Below are 19,184 nucleotides of genomic sequence, written 5' to 3'. Positions count from 1 at the left end.
GAGTTTGAGTCCCAGCATGGCCAATTCATGAAACCAGTTTGATCGTCAACCTAAAGACCATGGCCAATTAATGACGTTTGTTTGTTTGTTGTTTAACGCCGCACTCAGCAATATTCCAACTATATGACCAGCGGTCTGTCAATAATTGTGTCTGGACCAGACAATCCAGTGATTGACATCATGAACATTGATCCACGCAATTGGGATCGATGACATGCATCAACCAAGTCAGCGAGCCTGACCACCATATTCCTTTTGTTGTCTCTTACGACAAGCACGGGTTGCTGAAGACCTATTTTACCCTGGATCTTCACGGGTCTCCAATTAATGAACCAAAGCCAATATATATGTATATATGTTATTTCCGGTCTACTGTCTACTGGGGGGATATAAGAATATAAAGCATGTACTGTTTTGCATTTTGTTTTTCTCTCAAATAGATATCCTTTCTGAATATACAATTATTGGTCCCCGATTAAAATGTTTGACATTTGGCAATATCTTGATTAAAGGTTTTATTTGACTTTTTGTGACTCTAGGTTAGCATAGGTCCCTAGCAAACTATGCTGGTCATAAGAGATGACAATAATGATTGGGAAGACAAACATTTAGTTTCAGAAATAATGTCCTCAGTAAGAAATATATAGCTACAACATAAAAAATGAAATCCAAAAGGAGCCAAGACCAATGCTTAATTTCTAGACTGGCCAAATCATTCTAGACTTGAGCTGGGTTCCTGTTTAAGTATTTTCTCTTGGATCGGTCGTCAGGTTTTTTTAATTGGTTTAAGGCATGTTATCATTCCCCAATAGACTAACATCTAGTCTCTAAAATGAACATATTTTGCAGAAAAAACAGTTGATAAATTATAGTTATGAAATGTAATAAAAAGGAGCCCAGAGACTTTCTTCATTTTCAGATGATACTGCAGTAATCTAGACTTGCCCTACATTATAGACTTGCATGGGCTGTAATGGATATATTTGTTTCAGGGTCTGTATGACAGATGACATTCCCCGATGGCATGGATCGTTGTTCATAATACGAATCACTGGGTTGTCTGGTCTGGACTCGATTATTTACAGGCTGCTGTCATTTTGCTGAGTGCAGTGTTCAACAACAAACCATCGATACACAAACAAACAAACATACAAACAAACACTGACTCATGATGGCCCTGTTGTTGTTTCAGAGATGACTTCATTTACATGTGCAGCCAGCTGAACATGGAGGACTCGGCGCAGGAGATCATGGCCCAGCTAGGGATGAACACCAGGTGTCAGATCTCCTTTAGCGACTTTCTCCGGTGTCGCTCGCGCGTCATGCTGGAGGCCGAACAATGTCCATACATAGGCAATGCTGCTGATGATACTGGAATCGACTCCGACACAAGTGGGTTTCAAGTTACAACAACACAGAATATTACATCCTGGCCTACAATGAGTAGTGATAGTATAGGTAAGAAAACTTGCTCCAACACATTCTGTTTGAATTTGTCTTTGAAATAGTGTCATGAAGGAGGGTCAGTAGAAGCAACATGTGTTTCATACATTGGTAAAATCAGATGGTTAATCTGTCTTAACTTTACCTTGAGATTGTGTCAGTCTCTTGTCCAAACAGTCCTGGCAAGCAGGGCTTAAAGGGGGACTTGGCTCCATGGTGTGGGGCTCATGTACCCACCTTGAGATTGTGTCAGCCTCTTGTCCAAACAGTCCTAGCAAGCAGGGCTTAAAGGGGGACTTGGCTCCATGGTGTGGGGCTCATGTACCCACCTTGAGATTGTGTCAGCCTCTTGTCCAAACAGTCCTAGCAAGCAGGGCTTAAAGGGGGACTTGGCTCCATGGTGTGGGGCTCATGTACCCACCTTGAGATTGTGTCAGCCTCTTGTCCAAACAGTCCTGGCAAGCAGGGCTTAAAGGGGGACTTGGCTCCATGGTGTGGGGCTCATGTACCCACCTTGAGATTGTGTCAGCCTCTTGTCCAAACAGTCCTGGCAAGCAGGGCTTAAAGGGGGACTTGGCTCCAGTAGAGGGTCAGTAGAAGCAACATGTGTTTCATACATTGGTAAAATCAAATGGTTAATCTGTCTTAACTCTACCTTGAGATTGTGTCAGTCTCTTGTCCAAACAGTCCTGGCAAGCAGGGCTTAAAGGGGGACTTGGCTCTATGGTGTGGTGCCATGGATGTTTACCGTTGTCTAACAATATTCCTGAAAAACAAGCACAAAACTAGGAAATTCAAGAAAACTAAGCTTAAATGTGTGCAGAATTGCGTTCAGAATTATCAAACTTACAGAAATTTATATTATTTTTGGCTACGGAATAATGCAGGAACTGTTATGATATGATGGAATGTGTCTGTAATATAACTGTGATGGCGCTCACGACGGTGTGAAACAGTCACTCACTTGGCTACGGAATAATGCGGGAACTGTTATGATATGATGGAACATGTCTGTGATATAACTGTGATGGCGCTCACGAAGGTGTGAAACAGTCACTCACTTGGTTACGGAATAATGCAGGAACTGTTATGATATGATGGAACATGTCTGTGATATAACTGTGATGGCGCTCACGAAGGTGTGAAACAGTCATTCACTTGGTTACGGAGTAATGCAGGAACTGTTATGATATGATGGAACGTGTCTGTGACATAACTGTGATGGCGCTCACGAAGGTGTGAAACCAGTCACTTGGCTACAGAGTAATGCAGGAACTGTTATGATGAGATGGAACGTGTCTGATATAACTGTGATGGCGTTCACGGAGATGTGAAACCAGTCACTCACTCCTTCACTCATCAACTTGAGATTCCAGGAATACATTTAATGTCAGGGGGGAATGCCTACAACTAAAATTTATGATCATATAAACTATTTCTGCCCATGTTCAAGGTGATTCAGTTAGAGAACCCACATGATGCAGGGAGGAATGTACCACTCTGAAGACGAGCTTCGTGGCATTTTTATCCGTTAAGCCCTTTAGTATTACTTGCCATGGTAACAAAAACCAGACAAAATTAAATTCCTACTTTTTGAAGAACCATGGGGGCCAATTAGTGACGGGTAAGATAGATTACGCAATTCCGACTTTTACGCGAGGGCACTGAGGGCACGTACATCAAACTGGTTTAAGGGTAATTATGTTCCGGAGTTATATATTTCTGAGCCGTACTGTTTCCCACCATGATTATGGGCATATTTAGGGCCGAGAGAGTCAGTGTTGGCATTTTTGTGGTCTTTTTGTAAATTGCTTAACATACATGAGGGCTGTTTATTATTCATGTTGTGTGAAACTGGAGAACAATATTTGGAGGTAGCAGGACTTTTACATACAGGGGAATGTTGTTTGTTAAAGTGTTGAGAGTTCTTGATAAATATTATTCCTTGTTAAAGACGATAGGGCAGAAACAGTCAGCAACTTTTCAATAATGATGGTCAGTTGAAAGATAATATTTTAGAGGAGAGTGGTGTTGTTTTAGACACAATTATCAATATTTCAACTAAATCATGACTACCTGCTATTAGTCAGATCTGGGCTAGTGGTTGATAGCTTGAACAAAGATCTGACCTCTGTTTGGAAGGACACATTTTGACCACCCAGTCCTCCAATAGGTAAACTTGGGGACGTCTTCTGCCGCAGATCCCTATCGGGGGCAGGGTGGGGGATTGGGAGGCAAGCATGGGGTATTGGGGACCCATTCTATCACCGATCTCATGGGGTGATGAGCAAGGAGACCTATTCTACCCAGGGATTACCGACCCGTGAAGATCCGGGGTAGACTAGATCTTCAGCAACCCATACTCTCTGTAAAAGGCGACTATGCTTGTTGTAAGAGGCGACTAACGGGACCGGATGGTCAGGCTCACTGACTTGGTTGATGCATGTCATCGATCCCAACTGCGTGGATCGATGTTCATGATACTAATCACTGGATTGTCTGGTCCAGACTTGATTATTTACAGACCGACGTCATAAAGCTGGAATATTGCTGAGTGCAGTGTTAACCAACCAACCAACCAACCAACCAACCCAGGGATTACTACGACAGTATCCATATTGGCTGCCAAAATGTCCCCCGGATCCCCTTTTCTTTCAGTAAAAATTGGGGACCACTGCTGTGATAGAATAAAACTGGATCGTGTAAAACTAGATTGACTCACTCACTCATTCTCATCTCAGATAACTGCAACCAACTGTTCTTTTGTTTCTGAAGGTGCCCATTCTGGTAAACCAGAAAGTGTGGACTATGACAGTGGGGCCAGAGATCTTTGTAGCCCGGAGCCGGCCAGTCTGTCGAAGCTGATGGAGTCACATGATCCTGGCACCATCAAGCACATGACGGAAAGTTGCTCAGCTGCTGGAAACTTCCTCGAACTGGCCAATAGGGTAAGTGTTTCTTGGTCTGAGGTCCGCCTCTGTGGTCTAGCCGATAGAGCGTCTTCCCGGGTCGTTGGTTCCATTCCCGGCAACTCCATACAAAAGACGTTAAAAATGGTACTTGTTGTTTCCCTGCCTCTCACTTGAAATTAGGAGGATAAAACAAGGACTTGTTGGCTTGGAGTCTCTGTACTGTGTCTGAGTGGGTATTCATGTTAAGCTCTGACATGACCAAGCAGCCCCACACACAGACACTTGTACACATAGACCTCGCTTATGAGTGCAATAATCTTTAAAAAGAGACATTAACCCCCATTTCACCTCACCTCACCTCTTTGCCTGGGGTCACAAAGGATGAGGTCACATGGACATCTCTGAATGGAAAATTCAAAGTTTTGGGGGGACCAGCAACACTTTTTTCAGGATTGTTTGAGTGATATGTGCAGCAAAAGGGTTGAAATTTATTTTAGGCTCAGCCCTAAGTTTCAAAATAGAATATTTGACATGCTGAGATATTATTTAAAGCTTTGTAAATTGCAGCTCACTCACAAGCATGTATGTCAGGTTGAACCCCTGGTGGGGATTTTAGGTCAAAATATATCTCCAATACCTCACACTTGTTATTCAAAAGATGGATGCCAACTTGTATTAAACCGGTGGGGATTCTGGGTAAGAATATAGGTCCCCAGCAATCTATGCTTGTGGAAAGAGGTGACTAGATCATTAACTCAAGCATTAAACATTCACTCACCCACTTCAGACTTAACATACTAGTCCCATGAAGACTCGGGTTAGAAGAGGTCTTCAGCAACCTATTCTTGTCGTAAGAGATGACTATACTCGTAAGAGGCGACTAACGGGATCGGGTGGTCAGCCTTGCTCACTTGGTTGATGCATGTCATCATATCCCATTTGCGTGGATGGATGCTCATGATATCAATCACTGGATTGTCTGGTCCAGGCTGCCGTCATATAGCTGGAATATTGCTGAGTGCAGTGTTAAACAGCAAACAAACAAACAAAACTAAACAAGAATGACACAACCCCCTGAGACTGAACCAACTACAAACTACCCAACACCTCTACATGAATAGCAACACTTGTCTGCGACCGCCTCCGTGATCTAGTGGTTGAGCGCCCGCCCGGAGAGCGGAAGGTCTGGGGTTCGATCCTCGACCACGTCATACCAAAAGACGTTAAAAGATGGTACTTGTTGTTACCCTGTCTGGCGCTCGGCATTAAGGGGCTAAAACAAGGACTGGTCGGCCTCGGAGTCAGTATACTGTCTCTGAGTGGGGTATCCATGTTAAACTGCGGCATGGTATCTCAGTGGGCTAGCACTATAAATCGGCATCATTCCGGACTAGTACAAGCAGCCACACAAACACACACACGTACATGCAGTCGCTATATAAGTGCAATAATCTTGGACGCAACGTTAAACCCCATTTCACCTCACCTCAACACTTGCCTGCAGACAGATCAGGTTACCTGTAATTACTGATATAAAAATCAAACTGTCTTTTTACATCGGATTTATGATATTTTTAGTGTCAGCTGATTACCGGAGTAAGGGAGGGGGTAATGATAAACTCCATGCACTCGGGATCGTCTTGGCTCCTCACAGATACAGGATATTTCAGGTTTGATAGACAGCACATCCTTGGCTTCATGTTGAAACATGGGTTAGCCATCTCATTTAACTGGAAGTAAGGTGACTCTTTCTGCATCTTCTTCTTCAAGTTATTTTGAGGCCGCACTCAGCAATATTTAAGCTATATCACGGCAGTCTATAATAATCGAGTCTGGACCAGACAATCCTGTGATTGACATCATGAGCATTGATCCATGCAATTTGGATACAATGACATGCATCAACCTGGTCAGTGAAGCTGATCACCCGATTCCGTTAGTCGCCTCTTATGACTGTAAGTCGCCTGTTACGGCAAGCGTGATTTGCTGAAGACCTATTCTACCCCGGATCTTAACGGTTCTCTTCTTGTAGTAGTTTAAGATACTTACTTGATAAAAGGGCCATTTTAAGTCTGTGTTTCGTCTCCTGGTTTGGATGATGGATGTCATCTGAAGTAAAGTGACATAATCCTTGCAAATACCTACCTCTGTTACATAATTGTGCAAATGATGGTATCGTACACCCTGTTTGGATGACAGTGTGGAGACATCCCACAGATGAAATCTTTGTCTTGTCAGATACATGACAGGGTTAACCTCTTTGGTCATGTGGACGTGGCATCTGACCTTTGATCAGAAGGTCTGTAGTTCGAATCCCATTACAAGACCTGGAAGTTTATATGCTGCTACATTGGCGACTAAGGTGAGGTTGAGTCCATCTATGGGAAATAACAGCGAGATAAATCTCAGTACCCTACTATGAGGCCCAGACTGGGGAGTATGAAGCTGATTGTGGAATCATCGCAGATGCCCTCATTTTACAGGAGATGCTGCCATCATTCTGGGGTAGAGTCTCTAACCCAAGCCCTCAACCTAACCCGATTATTTACAAACTGCCATCAGGTTTTTGCTCAATGTGGAGTGAAACCAACCAACCAACCAACCAACCAACCAACAAACAAACAAACAAACAAAAAAACAAAAAAACAAACAAACAAACAAACAAACAAAGACTACCATGCTGTCTAGCGAGTATGGTCACAGCACTTCAGGCTACTTTTAGAAGAACAATCCCTCTAAGAATATAATTCCTGTACACTTCTCCTTTGAGGTTGTTCAGCAGAGCAACAGTGGCCTCAAAGTCACCATTCCTCTCCAACAAGCAGCCCTCTGTACAGTTTTGCTAAACGTATTTTGCAAGTTGTAGGGAAGTAGTATACAGCACAGTAAGCTTTGTTAGCCAAGAAGAGAATAACTATGAGAGGCCTGGTGCCTTTTCAGCTAAACAACAGTGATGTCCTCATCTCCTCCAAGAAGCAAATAGTTTTTTGTACATTTTCCTCTTTTGGGGGTTTCAGTGTTGCAAGTTGTAGGGAAGTAGTATAAATGACAGTAAGCATTGTAAGCCAATTAGAGAATAACATGTACTATGATACAGGCCTGGTGCCTTTTCAGCCACACAACAGTGATGTCCTCATTTCCAACAAGAGTACATTGTTCTCCCTAGGGGTTTTATTGTGGTTGAATGAGTGTAACAAGTTGTAAGGAAGTAGTATAAGTACCATTAAGCTTTGTTAGTCATCAGAGAGTAGTATGACTAAAGTGATAAAGGCAAGGGGCCTGTCTGGTAGGACAGCGGTGATATACAAGAACCTCATTTGCCTTCAAGAAGCAAACTACGTTTCCCTTGTCAGTGCTTTAATTTTGGTAAAATGAGTGTTGCAAGTTGTAGGAAAGTAGTATTAAGGACAGAGTTTGTGATGGTGTGTTTGAAGCATGGTGATGTACATAATAGCATCTCTGAAGTGACAATGATGAGGCGCAGGGGGACTTGTGAAGGTTGTACATCTTACGCAGGCGGTTCCAGTGGAGCCGATCCTTGAATCATTCATAGATCTTGAGTCATTTTACTCGATTAGTTTCGGCAATAGTTCTGGAAAAAACGTTTTTATGTTCTGTTTGAAATAGCTGCTTTGTTTCCTTGTCCTTACATACCATAAATTATGGCAGTTCACTTCCGTTGAAGAAATCATGGTATTTGTTCAAAAATGTGAAGTCATATTGCAATTCGACACTTTTTGTGCGATCTTGTGTTTGTGATTTATACCTTCCTGACCATGTTCAAGAAATAAATCTTTTTTCAGTCAAAGATATTTGTTCTCCTTGAAATATTAGTGTAAATGGATCAAAAACAATAATGTCCTGTAGATGATATTTAATTCAATTTTTGCTTTTGAAAACATGGAATTGTGGCCTCCTTCCAGTGGGGGGACGAGCTGAAGGTGAGTGTTACAAGTTTTTATCATCAGATATAATGGATTACTTCCTTTGCCCTTTTGCCAAGTTGGGTCAACTTGTGGAATGACAAACTCATAAAGTAGGTAAATACAATGAAATATTTTCTCAATTTCCGCAGATAGCATTTTATGAGTTTTATCTTCGTGCGGACTCGGGGTGAGTGGATGGATCCAGTTGGTGAATTGTGAAGTAGATGATTAGATTACAGCGGTGCCGATGTTGTTGCAGGATATCAAGTCTAGGATCAATAACATGCAGCACTCAGTAAGGGGGTACTGGGAGGGGGGACTGTTGGTGTGATGGGGAGGGGAGGGTTAGAGTGAGTATTTCAGGGGTGGATGGATGTCTGGGTGGGGTGGAGGCTGTGGTTGTGAAGGTATGGAGAGGGTTAAAGTGTGTGTTTCAGTTTCAGGCGTGGAGGGAATTCTTTGGGCGGTGTGGGGTGCTGTGTTTTGGAGTGGTTAGGAGGGGCGTGTTAGAGTGAGTGTTTCAAGGGTGGATGGAATTCTGGGATGGGGTAGGGTGGGGGGGGGGAGTTTTTGGGAGGGGAGGGTTAGAGTGAGTGTTTCAAGGGTGGATGGAATTCTGGGGTGGGGTTGGGGGGAGTGGTTGGGAGGGGAGGGTTAGAGTGAGTGTTTCAAGGGTAGATGGAATTCTGGGATGGGGTTTGGGGGTTGTTTGGGAGGGGCGTGTTAGAGTAAGTGTTTCGGGGTGGTTGGATTTCTAGGATGGGGTGGGGGGGAGTGGTTGGGAGGGGAGGGTTAGAGTGAGTGTTTCAAGGTTGGATGGATTTCTGGGGTGGGGTTGGGGGGAACGGTTGGGAGGGGAGGGTTAGAGTGTGTGTTTCAAGGGTGGATGGAATTCTGGGGTGGGGTAGGGGGGAGTGGTTGGGAGGGGAGGGTTAGAGTGAGTGTTTCAAGGGTGGATGGAATTCTGGGGTGGGGTGGGGGGGGAGTGGTTGGGAGGGGATGGTTAGAGTGTGTGTTTCAAGGGTGGATGGAATTCTGGGGTGGGGTTGGGGGGAGTGGTTGGGAGGGGCATGTTAGAGTGAGTGTTTCAAGGGTGGATGGAATTCTGGGGCGGGGTTGGGGGGAGTGGTTGGGAGGGGAGGGTTAGAGTGAGTGTTTCAAGGGTGGATGGATTTCTGGGGTGGGGTGGGGGGGGAGTGGTTGGGAGGGGAGGGTTAGAGTGAGTGTTTCAAGGTTGGATGGATTTCTGGGGTGGGGTGGGGGGGGATTTTTTGGGAAGGGAGGGTTAGAGTGAGTGTTTCGGTGTGGATAGATTTCTGAAGTGTGTGTGTGTGGGGGAGGAGTGGTTGGGGGGAGAGGGTTAGAGTTATGTTTAGGAGGGTGAGCGAGTGAATGAGAGAAAATGATTGAGGCTAAGGACGGTTCGGTTAATTTGAGTGAATGGGAGGGTGGGTGCGATTGAGGGGTTTTCGCGGATGGGTATGGGTGAGTTGGTAGGTATAGTGGGATTATATCGGGTGAGTGAATGAAGATTGACTGGAGAAAAGTGGTTGAGTGAGTGTGAGGGAGACCAAAAAAGAAAATGTGGGTGAGTTTGTTCGCAAGTGATTGAATTTGTGAGTGTAAGAGTGAGTGAATAAAAGCGATTGAGCGAATGTGGTTGAATTAAGAGTTAATGTACCGTATATCGCTGTGTATAGGGCAAGTTTTTCATACCTAAAATTAGGGGGCTTTCAAGGTGGGTCATCTTATACACAGGGTTGAAGAGTTTTGATGATTTTTCCCTCAACAGAAAGACATTACTGTGAGCATGGAACACCGGAAATATCATGTCAACAAATCCGTGCTGAAGTACGCAAACTAATGATGTAATTACACTGTCTGGTTATAAAAAGAGTTCATTATATATCTGGACTTATGTTTGTAATCTATTTTATTCAAAATTTCATTCAATATTGTTTATATTCATTTCGGCGAAATCGTATGTGAAGTGATCGGAAGATCGCTCAACTCACCATTATTTACAGCAACCAGGGTCATATTACCGCTATTGATACCTTGAAACACTTTAGTGGATAGAGAATGGATATATATATCATAAATACCATACTTTGACTTGCTGAAAGTCATAAGTGTTGTAGTTTGACTATTATGTCAACATAAAGTTTTCACTATTGCAAGCACTGGAGCATTGGCGGTGATTGGTAAAATTGTTTCATACGAATATCCGGCAATAGCGATCAGTGGTACCAAAGACCTACGCCTATGGTTATTAATTTATTTCAAATATATATAGTTAAATACTACTAAAATAACATGATATTGGAATAAATTATTCCTAAAATAATAGTTTCAGATATACTTCTTTCAATCATTGTATCAAAATTCTTAAAGGTATATTATTGGGTATTTATTAACCGAATCACTGGTAGATTCTGAGAAATGTGTGTACAACTGATTGCTGCTACTGGCTTAGTTTACAAGAAAATAAACAAGGTAATCTTAATCTCTGCATATAAAACAATGCCTATCAGAACAGGAAATACAGTTTAATCAGTAAATCATCATGTTTAGTGTTTTTTATCTCAGATTTTACATTTGTATTGACCAAGTTTAATTGTTATGATCTGCATTTCCCTGAATTCGCTGATGGGTTATGATGTAATTTTTTTCTGCAGAATACAAACACGTTTTTATCGCAAATGTAGGGATTGTGTATACACTGGTGACGTGCTTCATTCCGATTCACTTTGTAGACGGGGTATATCAATTAGCATCAATTTTGAAGGTTTGTACAGGAGGGTTGCCTTATACGTAGGTGTCGCTTTAAAGACGGCGATATACGGTAAGAGTGAGAAAATAAAAGTGGCTGAGTGACTGATGAAAGTGAATGAATGAGGGGTTATGTGAGAGTGAATCGGTAGGTCTGATGACATGGTGTGGTTTGGAGTGTGCAGGTGGGTGGGGTTGTAGACGGATGGGTGGATAGGCAGGGGATATGTTTTGAGTGAAGGTACGGCGGTTAGGTTGAGTGAGTGAGTGAGTGAGTAACAGGCTCGGGGAAGGTGATGGATCAGATGTGATTGTGAGTGTAGGTATGAATGAGAGAAAAAGGTAATGTGAACGAGTAGTTGAGAGCTTTTAGCTGCTTGAATAGATTTGCAACTTTAATCTAAACACAACCACCCAACACCACCTAGACAAAGTGTATGCGTAGATCGATGGTCATGACATCAATCACTGGATTGTCTGGTCCAGATTCAATTATTATCAGGCTGCCATCATATAGCTGGAATATTGTTGAGTGTGACGTTAAACAACAAACAAACAATTAAAGATATTGTAACATTGTCATTGAGATTAGGCCAGTTTGACATACCAATATTAGAAAATAATGTAAAAAAACAAACAAACTTGAATTTGAATTGGTAGTAAACATCTTCTGGTGATTATGAAAAATAATGACTAATCTTGAAACGTGCTGCATAGCCTTCCAGAATGGAAACAGCAGACGCATTCACATTTTTCTCTATCTAGATGGTGTTTTCAGCCACCTACCAACACCAGACAGATGATTACAAGCAACAGACAGCAGATATTTCTGATGCATTTTTGAATCCATGTGGGACATCAAACATCTGTTTATGTTCCTCACCAATCTCTCGTTATTAGTCCGAGAAATATTTGTACATGTACAGGCCAAAAGATGGTAGATACGCAGAAAGCAAAATGATTTTGTTCAAATTTTAAATCTTTATCTCCCTCCCTAACATTTATGTCACAAGTGTCTCATATCAACGTCTGATTGGTCTGATTGCAAATTCACACCTTGGTTTATTCGGTCATATAATGTCTGATTGGGTAACTCTTCTATGTATCCTGCAGCTGCATACACCTTCACAGATAACCTCAGACCCATTAAACCTGCGGCTATCTTGTTGGGAGATTGCTTCAGCACGATGCGTAGTCTGCCCCGTGTTAAGTGGTGGCAATGCATCGTAGGATATTAATAAGCAAAATATGCACCAGCAGTCGTGTTCGTTGATATGAGCCATATTTATTGTTTCTCTGCCAACGTTTACATCGGGTCGATCACGGTGCTTGTAGTTTTGCCAACAAATGATTATTATGTATGGACAGTGTTTGTGAGCTGTGGTTCATTATGAATACATAATAGAGTTACCTCCCTTGAATTTTTGTGCATCATTTGCTGTGTTGGCGAGCTGGGATGTTCGAGAGTTACATCACTGGGGCCATTAGGCACTTATATGAGGTCATTATACACAATAGAGTTACCTCTCTTGTGTTGGACGTTCATCATGTGCTGTTAGTGAGCTGTGTTGTTAGTGGTACATCACTGCGGGCTCAATGAATACACAGTAGAGTTACCTCCCCTGTGGTGAATGTTTTTCATCATTTGCAGTGTTGGTGACCTTGGTTGTTATGAGTGTTAAATCACTTGGTAATTTATGAATACACAATAGAGTTACCTCCCTTGTGTTGGATGTTGTCAAGCTCCTTCCCTGCGCGTGACACCTTCGTTACACTCTCGGTAACATCGCTGCCACCAGTGAAATTGAAATTTGCCCTCCAACCCCATATGTAGTAACGTTTATACTTCTTTTTATATCTTTGGGAATGCCATCATATTTCAATTGAAAAGGTTTACGACTGACCATGTTTTCCAGATGAATTTACTTTGTTGTTCGAGATTGCAGACTAACGGAAAATCAACCAACTTCTCCCTTACATTCTTACTATATCAATAACACGATAGTTTTAATGAAACAGAAATTCAAATTGACAAACGAAGAAAGTAATTTAGCAGCGATTAGTGTATTTGGCGTCACGACAGTCGTCACTTGTTTGTAAACATAACGGTCATTCGGTTGCGAGTTCAACTCCATGCATGGTTGTGGCCACCTATTCACAGTGGGGAGTTTTGAATGGTGGCAGCGATAGTATAGAGATCTCCGGGAACGTACTATCGCTGTGAGGAGCTTGGGATGTTGTGCTTACTTGGGGCATTATGAATACACAGTTATCTCCCTTGTATTGTTACTCTGCGCATGAAGCTGGAAAATGTGAAATAGAAATTTTGCTTGCTTGTTTTATTTTTTCTAAAGGGTACATTTTTGTCAGCCAGCAACCTTCAAAGTTCAATTCGTGGAAAGACTGCACATAAAGAAAGAATGTCAGATTTAATTTTTCAGTTACAGATGTGCTTGACTGGATAAAATACAGATGTGTGAACCTTCCCCTGTGAATGAGTCAGCAAGAGTTGTCTACCTTCCACCAGACCGATTAGGTTTCTAATGGCTGGGAGGAATTCTTTAGTCAAGCTCCTTATGTTAATCAGCCCTGACAGAGAATTTGCCATTGCCACACATCAACCATATAGAATTTAGATAATTCACAGAACTTAAAGACAAATATCTGACAAGCTGTGAGGTACATTGGAAAACATGGGATAAGATTACATAGAATAAGAGTTGGCTTGGAAATAGGATTAAGTATTGCATACATTGATTATATGTTGGTGGGGAAATAGGATTAAGTATTGCATACATTGAATATATGTTGGTGGGGAAATAGGATTAGTATTGCATACATAATATTAGCTGGTAGGGAAAATAGATTTATCGTTATGCCTATTTAACTTTGCTAACTGTTTTATGTGCTATTTTAAGACTTTCATCACCATGGGAGATTTAGGTGTGAGAAATGATATCATTGATGTTAGTGGAAGTGAAGACAGAAAGTTGTCGAAGATAACTCAATTTGTTGTACAGAGTTGTGTCCCTTAGGCATGCCAGAAACCTGTGATCATCAGTTCAAATCCTGGTTTTCCCCGAATGTGTTTCTATGTTTGTCCCCACCTTACTCTTTCTTGTAGGTTTCACCAAAGTGGTTGATGTCTGAAGACCTGCATCATGTGGGTTTTTCCTCCCACATCAAGCTGACACATTATTGTATTCTTAAAGCAGTGTTAAACCAAACTCACTCACTCTTTCTATAATGCTGTATAGACTCTTTGCTTTCTAGAAAAGTTGGCGATCCTCCTGGCCTGAAATTGCAGGTCTTGAAGATTGAAGTATTTAAGGCATCCTGCCATGTAGCCAAAAATCTCTGTGTCCTGAACTTTGGCTTCTAGACTGTTCTGACATTTTTATAATCTCTTGCCTTGACTCTTCATAACAAGAGTCTTTACTTTGAGTGAGTGAGTTGGGTTTAACACTGCTTTGAACAGTCTTCCAGCTATATCATGTGGGAGGAAAGCCCCAAGTGTTGCAGGACTCAGAGGTTTACCGCTTTAGTGAAACCCACGAGCATGGGTATGGTGCTGATAAACCTAGAAACATAATCGGGGCAAACCAGGATTCACAGACACGATCATAGGTTTCTGGCAAGCCCATGGGATGCAACTCTGCATAGCAAATTGTGGCGTCTTAGATGACTGGGCCACCCGTGCCCCCTTTAACTTCACTTTCAACATCGTTCATGACAGGACACCATGAGAAATACACGAGTGTGAATGATCTCATCCATCAACTCCAGCAGTCTGTAGTTCCATTGACGAGGGTGCCAATCCCATTTTGGTACACTGACTGCCGAGCTCTGTTATGTGGTATTATGGATGCCTCGGTACGCTGGATGCCATGAAGTGTTTATCTGGTACGCGATATGCGAATGCTGATATTTGAAATTTATTTTTTGTCTTTTTTTATGCAAAGAGTGACAGATCAATAAAATATTTAGCCCCTGCTTATGAGCATGCATGGTCAAGCATGTTATGTGAAGTCTCTGTAGAGTTAACTTGTGCCAGCTGTGTACACTGATATGACTCAATCTCATTAAAATCCGATCTTATTTCTCACTACCACTAGACCAATATCTGAGGACATCCCATTACGGTCATGTCAGAACGACCTTTCACCCGACCAATCAGAGCGTCGCGTACCAGATCAGGAATGTTACAGTCGGAGTTTGTTTTCTAATTATGCCACCTCGCAAATGTTGACATTGGGTATTCTGAATGACAGTTATGGGCGGTACAACTGATTCCGTCAAAATCATCGTCTATCTCTCTCTTCGATGGGATAAACATTTGAAGAGAAAAGACATTGAGCACTTGGGAACTACTGCCATACAATTTCGGCCATCTATTAGACATTCCAGAATGTTCTTTTGTTCAGTTTTCAAATTTTGAATCTGGAATTTTGTCAAAATATTTTTCCAAGTGTAGTCTGGAGTGGATGTTGCCAGTTTGAAACTAGTGCCGTACAGCTCCAGAAAGCTTCTTTCTAATTGGCTAATGTCGACATTTGTTAGTATATTCATTTGACGTTCAAATTTTGCGAAAGGTCATGCAACCTGTAATAGGGTGTCCTGAGATCTTTGTTTAGCGGTAGTGAGAACTAAGATCTGACTTTATTGAGATTGGCTATGACTCAACAGTTCTTAAATTGGATGCCACAACAACTTAGCGGTATGCCGAATGCCTTGAGGATGGAGGTTGGTAATTTTGGTCACAGTTGACTTATGATCCTCGTTTATCCAGTAAGTCACATCTTGGTGGTTATGAGTCTACGTCAGCGATATTCCACCTGTGAGTAGCCAGACACTTGTGGTAATGAATCATGGGTATTTTGCGCCCTTCCTGATAGTGATTACGAGTTGCCTGTCACATGTTTGTCTCTCAGACTCCTGCAGATTTGTCCCTTGGCATTTGTTGGAAATGTCAAAGCTTGCCTGGAATAAAGAATGGACTTCAAACATTTATTTCTGTTTTTCTGGCCATGCATTTCCCTTTCATCATCGTACAGTGTTCGGAAGTTATTGCACAGGGAATTTTAAGTCTGTATCCCTTTTCTACCTGTCTTGGATGTACAGCTTGAGATCATTTAAGCTACTTACTGCATCAGATGGACCTAATCTACGTTAGAATAAGTTTTCAGCAACCGCTGCATGCAGGAACAGGCGACTATGCTTGTCGTAAGGCGACTAATGGGATCGGGTTGTCAGGCTCGCTGACTTGGTTGATGCATGTCATTGTTTCCCAATTGCATAGATCGATGCTCATGATATCAATCAATGGTTTGTTTGTTTACTTGATTATATACAGAACGCCATCATATAGCTGGAATATTGCTGAGTGCTGAGTAAACAAGGAAGCAAGCAAGCACACAAACAAAGAAACAAACAAAAATGCATTTGATGAAATATGATATAATACTAACTTCTGATTTGTCAATATTGTATGAAACTTTGGTAGGATATATCGGGCTGGGACAAATCCAAATTTACTACCGGGTACCCGCTGTAGGTATCAAGAGTTGGGTACAATATGTCTAATTGTCCCCCGCCGCGCTAAAGCGCGAAGCGGGGGATATAGTATTCACGACCATCCGTACGTATGTCCGTACGTCCGTATGTCCGTCCGTACGTCCCACCTCTTTGTTGCCCCGATATCTCAAGAACTAAACACTGGATTGTCTTCATATTTGGAACTATGGTGTATATACAAATTCCGCAGACACCAGTCGGTTTTGGTGACCTTGACCCCATTTTCAAGGTCACAGCAGGCAAATCTGCTTTTGGAGTTGGAAAACGGTGTTGCAGCGATATCTCAAGAACTAAACACTGGATTGTCTTCATATTTGGAACTATGGTGTATATACAGACACCGCAGACACCAGTCGGTTTTGGCGACCTTGACCCCATTTTCAAGGTCACAGCAGGCAAATCTGCTTTTGGAGTTAGAAAACGGTGTTGCCGCGATATCTCAAGAACTAATCGCTGGATTGTCTTCGTATTTGGAACTATGGTGTATATACAGACACCGCATACACCAGTCAGTTTTGGTGACCTTGACCCCATTTTCAAGGTCACAGCAGGCAAATCTGTTTTTGGAGTTGGAAAACGGTGTTGCCGCAATATCTCAAGAACTAATCGCTGGATTGTCTTCATATTTGGTACTATGGTGTATATAGAGGCGGGGGACATTTCGTCACTTTGTGACAAATACTTGTTGGGAACTGTTTTACCAGAGCCTTGGCAAAATCTATTTGGATACATTCACCATTCCATTCACCTGAGTAAGCACATAATCCGAAACATTGTGTTCCTCATAACAAAGAGTGAGTGAGTGAGTGAGTTTGGTTTTACGCCACTTTTAGCAATATTCCAGCAATATCACGGTGGGGGGACACCAGAAATGGGCTTCACATATTGTACCCATGTCGGGAATCGAACCCGGGTCTTTCAGGGTGACGAGCGAACGCTTTAACCACTAGGCTACCCGACCGCCCCTCATAACAAAGAAGTTGACATCCATATATATTCTCTTCCTTATTTGGATACATGTATAAAATGAACTATTTAGATACACTAACGTTGACTGAAGCTTTGCCTTTACTCAACCATGTAAAAGTCTGAAGGAATGTGTGTATAGTCAGAAAGATATTCTATGTCTTTAAATTGAAATGATCATTGTCTCAAGATCCCCAGGCTACATCACATTAACCTTTCCAGTTTGAAGCCATAACAGAATTAAACTGTACCTGTTTGACTTTTGTATTTATAGAATAATCATTTACGGATTGTAGTGTAATTATTTAAAGTAATGTAATAGATTATAAGTTGGCTTGAGGTTACAATCAATACATGAGCTGTGTTCTAATCTTGTGGGATTACATGATGTTGTTTTGTCAGTACCAGTCTCTTTGAATAACAGATGCGTGTGGCATACTTTGCACAGTTCCGATAAGATGGAAAATTGGTAACTTTTATGTGCATTTCTACTTTGGAATCTTGGGTGAGAAAAATTTGGTTTGGCAGATATCTTATGCATTTTTTGCCAAATTAGTTTATCCTATTGGTAAACTGTAAAATGTGGAGAATTTCTGTTGGGTATTTACTATAAACAGCAACTTGAGACTGCTAGAGACTTTCACATACCTTATGAAATTCTGTTTGTGTTGATATGTCTTCAGGATAATAGTTTATTTGATATTTGAAACTTTGGTTTGAAACTTGGGTTTGAAACTTGAGAGTGAAACAGCATTGGTCTGAGTTTGGATATGACAGGATCAGCTATGACATTTTATGAAATTTCGTCTTTTTTTCAATATGTCTTCAGGATGAGAGTTATATCAAATATTGAAACTTTGGTTCCCTACATGGGATTTGTTTAGCATGGATGAACACAAAGTGTTTTGAGATAGTTTTAGGTTGTTTCTTATATTGTGAAAAAAAATGAAAATTGTGAAAAGAGGTGAAGTTCTGTACAGAAAGAACGTAGTGATACAACCCAAGCTTTATGGAGAATTATCGGACAAAGAGCTCGGAAGGATGGACTGGAAATACGTAACAGTTCGGAGTATGCCACGGAACGTAAGTAACTAAAATCACTATCAGTGCCGTAGCCAGCCAGGGGGGGCAGGGGGGGCAGGGGGGGCAGGGGGGCAGTTGTCCACCCCCCACCCCCCCTAGATTTTAAAAAAACCCAGATTTATTTGAATCAAGTTGGGGACAAGTGATACTTGTACAAATATTTGCCCCCCCAGTCAAAAAAAGTTAACTACGGCCTTGACTATATCCTGTATGATAATTGTAGTGTCTCAACTGCCTCCGTCGTCGTGTGGATAGAGCATCTGTCCGGAGAGTGGTAGGGCGGTGGTGTGATCCCCAGGGGTGTCATAACAAAAGACATTAAAAGATGGTACTTGTTGTTACCCTGCCTGGTGCTCGGCATCACGGGGCCAAAACAAGGACTGGTCAGCCCAGAGGCAATATACTGTGTCTGAGTGGAGTTTCCATGTGCGACATAGTATCTCAGTGAGCACTATGAAACTGCCATGGACACATGCATGCGCACATGTCGCTTTATATGTGCAATAAT

General features: G+C 42.0%; 1 protein-coding gene across 2 annotated transcripts in view; it reads left to right on the top strand.

Moving 5' to 3' along the window:
• Positions 1-19,184, top strand: part of LOC124131246 (colorectal mutant cancer protein-like) — a 136,749-nt gene that overhangs the window by 33,729 nt on the left and 83,836 nt on the right. For both annotated transcript variants that reach the window (XM_048395197.1, XM_048395196.1), the window contains exons 2-3: positions 1,193-1,458; positions 4,219-4,391. In XM_048395197.1, coding sequence (XP_048251154.1) covers positions 1,193-1,458; positions 4,219-4,391 — 439 coding nt within the window. The remainder of the gene's footprint in view (positions 1-1,192; positions 1,459-4,218; positions 4,392-19,184) is intronic.

This window comes from Haliotis rufescens, unplaced genomic scaffold, assembly GCF_023055435.1.
Source record: "Haliotis rufescens isolate VD_foot unplaced genomic scaffold, xgHalRufe1.0.p SCAF_14, whole genome shotgun sequence".
Taxonomy (NCBI): domain Eukaryota; kingdom Metazoa; phylum Mollusca; class Gastropoda; order Lepetellida; family Haliotidae; genus Haliotis; species Haliotis rufescens.
Note: the sequence above shows the minus strand (reverse complement) of the source record. Positions and strands in the feature narration are given on the sequence as shown.